The 5005-nt window shown below is 34.4% G+C and overlaps 1 protein-coding gene across 1 annotated transcript; it reads right to left on the reverse strand.

The window, feature by feature from the left end:
* Positions 1-468: 468 nt before the first annotated feature.
* On the reverse strand, positions 469-2433 carry LOC120092974 (scarecrow-like protein 23). The gene has a single exon (XM_039051250.1). The coding sequence runs from the start codon at positions 2164-2166 to the stop codon at positions 814-816; it is 1353 nt and encodes a 450-aa protein (XP_038907178.1). The 5' UTR covers positions 2167-2433; the 3' UTR covers positions 469-813.
* Positions 2434-5005: the final 2572 nt, after the last annotated feature.

The following is a 5005-nucleotide window of genomic DNA, read 5'->3' on the forward strand; positions in this document are numbered from 1 at the left end:
TTTTCACTAAATAATTACTTTTCATCTTTAGAGTTAATTTATGTTAATAAATTAAAAATTGTTAAAAGAATTATAATTAATTAATTTTTACTATTTTTATCACTTTTAAAAATCAACTTTAAAATTTCACTTCATAATTATTTTTAATAAATTAATAGAAATTGAAGTCAATGATTGAAAGTGTGTATTTAATAAAAAATTGAAGTTAAAAATGTAAAAACTTAAAACACATGATCAAATTGGAACAAAACTCAAATCTCAAAATTTAAAAATGAAATAAGTATTATTTCTTAAAAAAAAAAAAAAAAAAAAATTATGATCGACATGTCTTCCAAAGCTAAGAAAAAAAACTGAGAAGAAAATACAAAATAGTAGGTAAGAAGTAAGAAGAGTAGGAGAGAAGAGGCCTCTAAAAGAGCATAATAGTCTTGCGTAATTCAAATAGAAAAACCAGCCTCCTTGGAAAAGAAAAGGAAAGGAAAAAAAGAAATGATATTATTGATGACTATGATTCTTCAAAAAGAAATACATACATATATTTATTATACATAAAGAAATGAAGAAGGGGGCAGTAGCAGAGAAGAATGTGTGAGGAAGTTGGTTTGATGAGCTGCTCTGCTAGCATTTAGCAATGGAAGAAAACAATAAAAAAGGAACAATTACAGAAAGGAAAGACAAAGTATGTTGTCCCCATTCTTCAAACTGGAAAGCTGTTCTCCTCTGTTGTGTTCTGTTGTGTTCTGTGTTTTTGGCTGTGCAAGAAAAGAAAGAAAAAGAAGGAAAGAAAAAGAAGAAGAAGAAGGGCTTCCCCTTTCAATCAGAGGGCTGCCATGCCGAAGCTGTGAGAAGAGATAGGTCCTTCCATCCAAGTTTAAGGCACCCATTTTCTTCAACCAGAGTATACCCTTTCCACGGGAACATTCCCAGAAGCAGACTCGCCTGAGCGGCCGGGTTTCCCCCAAGAGAAACCGCTTTGAACCCGACCCGTTTCAGTTCATCGCCCCACCTTTCCACTTTCACTTCACCGGTTCTTTTGGGTCCACCAACCGCGATAATGTTCCTAATCTCACACCCAAACAATTGCTGCTCTACCACATGTCTTTCCACGCTATCCATCGCCAAACTATCACCAAGCGCGTCGAATAACGCGCTGTAATAATGCAAAGCCTCTACAAATCTTCCCAAGAAACTACCCCCATGGCTCAGATCTTGTTCCACAATCGTTATTAATTTTGGTTTTAGACTTGAAAGTAATCTAAGCGTACCTATATCGCTTCCCGTTACGTCGTACAAGCAATGATGCATCCAATGAACTACTACTGCTTCGCCGGATCTCAATTCCAGTTGATTAGGGTTTGTTAGGCTTCCGATTTTCCCTTCCACTGGATGGAATTCGAACGGCAGATTTAGGGATGTTGCGAAATCGGCGAGTCTCCGTCCGGTTGATTGAAGTAAATCGGAAGACGATCCGAAGCCGGAGATTCGTAGGGATTGGATTTTCTTCGGCCGGGAAGCCAGGATGTGGAACAATCCAGGCCATTGGAGACCTTGCATTACGTCGAGGTCGATAACGTGGACTCGATCTTCACCGTCTAAGGCTTGGAAGATGGCTTGATTCGCGGTGAAGTGGGAGAACTTAATCAACGGACTGATGGAATTGTACGATTGGAGGGCGTTGAAAATCCTCTGCGATTGAGTTTGATTCAGCGTTCTAATGGTTAACGGCGAGTAGGTACCTAGACAAGAGCTGATGACTCTGGCCTGAAGCGCGTGGGCGAAGTACGCGCCGACGCGCTCGGGCGAGGTACCGAACGGGGAGGAGAGCTCGGAGATCTCCGGCAAGAGATCATTGGCTTCCTGGAGATTATCGATGGCGACGCACTCGGCGCATTGAAGGAGAAGCCCTAGCAATCGCAGACCAGTGGACTCGCTACCGTCGACGAGGGGAGGGTCTTCGTCGTCGTCGTCGAATTCTGGGAGATGGAGGGGAGACTTACCGGCGGTGGGGAAGTTGTTGGGGCGGGAATTGAGCCTCTTGGAGGAAGGTTGGTGGTCGGGGGAGGAGTCGGCGGGGGCGGGGTCGGTGTCGGAGCGCTTGGACTTCATGGAGGAAGGGGAATTGGAGGTGGAATTGATGGGGGAATGAGGGATTAAGCTGCGAAGCATGATGGGGGAAAAGAGAATCAAAAGGAGAGAAGCTTTTGGGGGAAAAGGGACAAAGAAGAATTGAGGGAGAGATGGAAAAAGTTCATGAGAGACTTTGTACAGAAAAATGTGTCAGAAATGGATGAAGAATGAAGGAGGAAGAAGAAACAAACCACTCTATATCATTTCTCAATTAATTTTTTTTTTTTCTTTTTGGAGAAAAAAAACATAAGTTCCTTCTTCTTCTTCTTCTTCTTCTTTTTTATCTTTAGGTTTACATTTTGGCCATGATTTACACTTCATTTTTTTTATTTTTAAATTTTATAGTGGCAAAAAATTAATTGATAATTATAATTCTTTATCATAATTCTTTTAAACTATACCAAAAGTGAGTATTAAGTGAAAAGTCAAACAAGTGTAAATCTTAAAATTCAAAGACTAAATTAAAATAAACTTATGGTAAAATTATGATATTTTGAAACCTAGATACTAAATCAAGAAATAAAACTATAACATTTTGAAATCTAGTGATCAAAAAACTTAGAAACAAAAAAAAAAGTATTTTGTTCCTAATCTTTTTTATCTTTTTTTTAAATACCTTTAATTTCATACTTTTGTTGGTTCATTTTAGTCCACGTTGTTTTCAAAATATTTATTTATGTCTATAATTTAAACTTTGATTTGTTTTGATCTATAAAGTGATCAAAATGGTCACTTTGTAAAAGTAGAATGACAAAAAAAAAAAAATAGAGGGTTAAAACTACCCAAAGGATATAAAGACCAAAATAAATGAAAATAGAAAGTGTGGATGAAAGTAGTTTTTTTATTTTAAGAAAAATTAAAGTAATATTTAAATATTATTATTATTATTATTATTGTGAAAAGACGTTAGGTACTCCGTCTGCTGCTGTCGTTAAGTGCGTTTTTTTATGTTGAGGTTTACGTATTCTTATTATTTCTTTTTTCTTTTATCGTTTATATGCCTACGATGACTTTGGTTTTTTTTTTTTTTTTTTTTAAATGATTATATATTTTAATCATATTTATAACATATATATATATAATGTTTTTTTAACTAATTACTTTCTTCCTCTTCTTCTTTTTTTAAATGTGTAGTTTTGGTGATGTCCTACTTGCGAGCTAAAATTGTCTTCAAGCCAAAAGGTTTGGGTAGGCAAAATTTCTAACCCAATCCTTTCTCCCACTCAGAAAATATATAAAATATATATCTCGGATAACTAAATTTAAGATTTATTGAAATTATAAAAATTGAAATAGGATAATTAAAAGCATATTGACTAAGATGAAATAAAATCTAAAATACCATATTTTTAAGATTTATTAAAAATACATTATCTAAAATTGAATAATTGAAAAGATCGGGACCAAAATATAACAAAACTCAATGTATAATAACCAAAATAATATTTTAATAATGTTCTCTTGAGGCTAGTGTAAATTTCACACTGTTTTTTAAAATATTTGACAGAGTAAACAATGAATTGGGATAGTATGAAAAATTTAAATGCTAATGAAGTTTGGGAAACTTCCCCAAAATGTTTCTAGCACTAGGAGTGTACTTATATTCAATTACTCTCTATTAGGGGTGTACGTGAGTTTGTGTGGGATGGGTTGAAAGACTTTTTAAACTAAATCTAATTGTTTAGGTTGTAAATTTCTCCAACCCAAATAATCCTCATTAAAAAGAGAACCTAACCCAACCCAACCATGGATACGTATGGGTTGATTTGGTTCGGTTACTCAGATCATTTATTTAAAAATTTGTTCTAAAAGGAAATTAATAAATTTGATTTTGATTATTTTCATATATTGGATTAAGCAACTTAATTTCAATTTATATAATGTAAAATCTATTTTCAAAGTGCTAAAAAAAACTATTTTTAGCAACTGTTGGAGAATAAACTATCCAAAATAACTAATGAAATTTAAAACTAAAATAAATATATGTACATCCAGTTATATCATAAGTAAAAGTATATATACATTTTAAAGCTTATAATAAACTCCGGTTGGTACAAGTTAGTTCGCATTCTTTTAGATGAACCCACACACCAACCCAACCCATAACTTTTTCATTTATTTGAATCTAACCCAATCCAAAAAAGTTGATAATCCAAATCAAATCGCACTGGTTAGCTTGGGTTGATCGACTTTTTTGAACACCCCCACTATCTATTCATAATAACTTATCAAGAAAAGTTTGTTGGATATGATGTCTTAAATCTCCTTGTAATCTCGTAGTTTGTAAATTTTGTATAAACATATTTTTGTTAATATAATAAGTGTTATTTTATCAGCATATACTCAATCCAATAAACTAAGATCTGAGGTTGGTTCATGTAATTTAAGCAAGTATGTAGAGACATACGAGTGGATCTTGTTTAAATAATAACTAAACGATCTGTAGTAGATGGATAAGGTTGGATACTTTATCCTTATGACACTATGGATACAGCTCACTTTGTAAGTGTTACAAGTGTTGTAAAGTGCTACAAATGATCTGATCCTGATCATTCATGTGGAGACATGTGGATGGGGTATCCTATACAAAGAGTTTGTATAAGACCGGACCACGAAATGATTAGTCTCTTTATATAACGCCGTTAATAATAGAGACTTACATTTCACTAGGATGACCATAGGTGACATGACCTGAATCCTGAATGAGTTGTGAAATTCTGCTCATGAAGGCGGTCATTTGATTTGTATAGGTGAGAGTGGTCAGATTGCCAACTCGATAAGCCTACCATTTTGAGGATTTGTCTGATTAGGGAATTGGGAACACAGCTACACAAGATGGAATTCACTCCTTCCCCAATACAGGGGCAAGTAGATAAAT

Source organism: Benincasa hispida, chromosome 1, assembly GCF_009727055.1.
Source record: "Benincasa hispida cultivar B227 chromosome 1, ASM972705v1, whole genome shotgun sequence".
Lineage (NCBI taxonomy): Eukaryota > Viridiplantae > Streptophyta > Magnoliopsida > Cucurbitales > Cucurbitaceae > Benincasa > Benincasa hispida.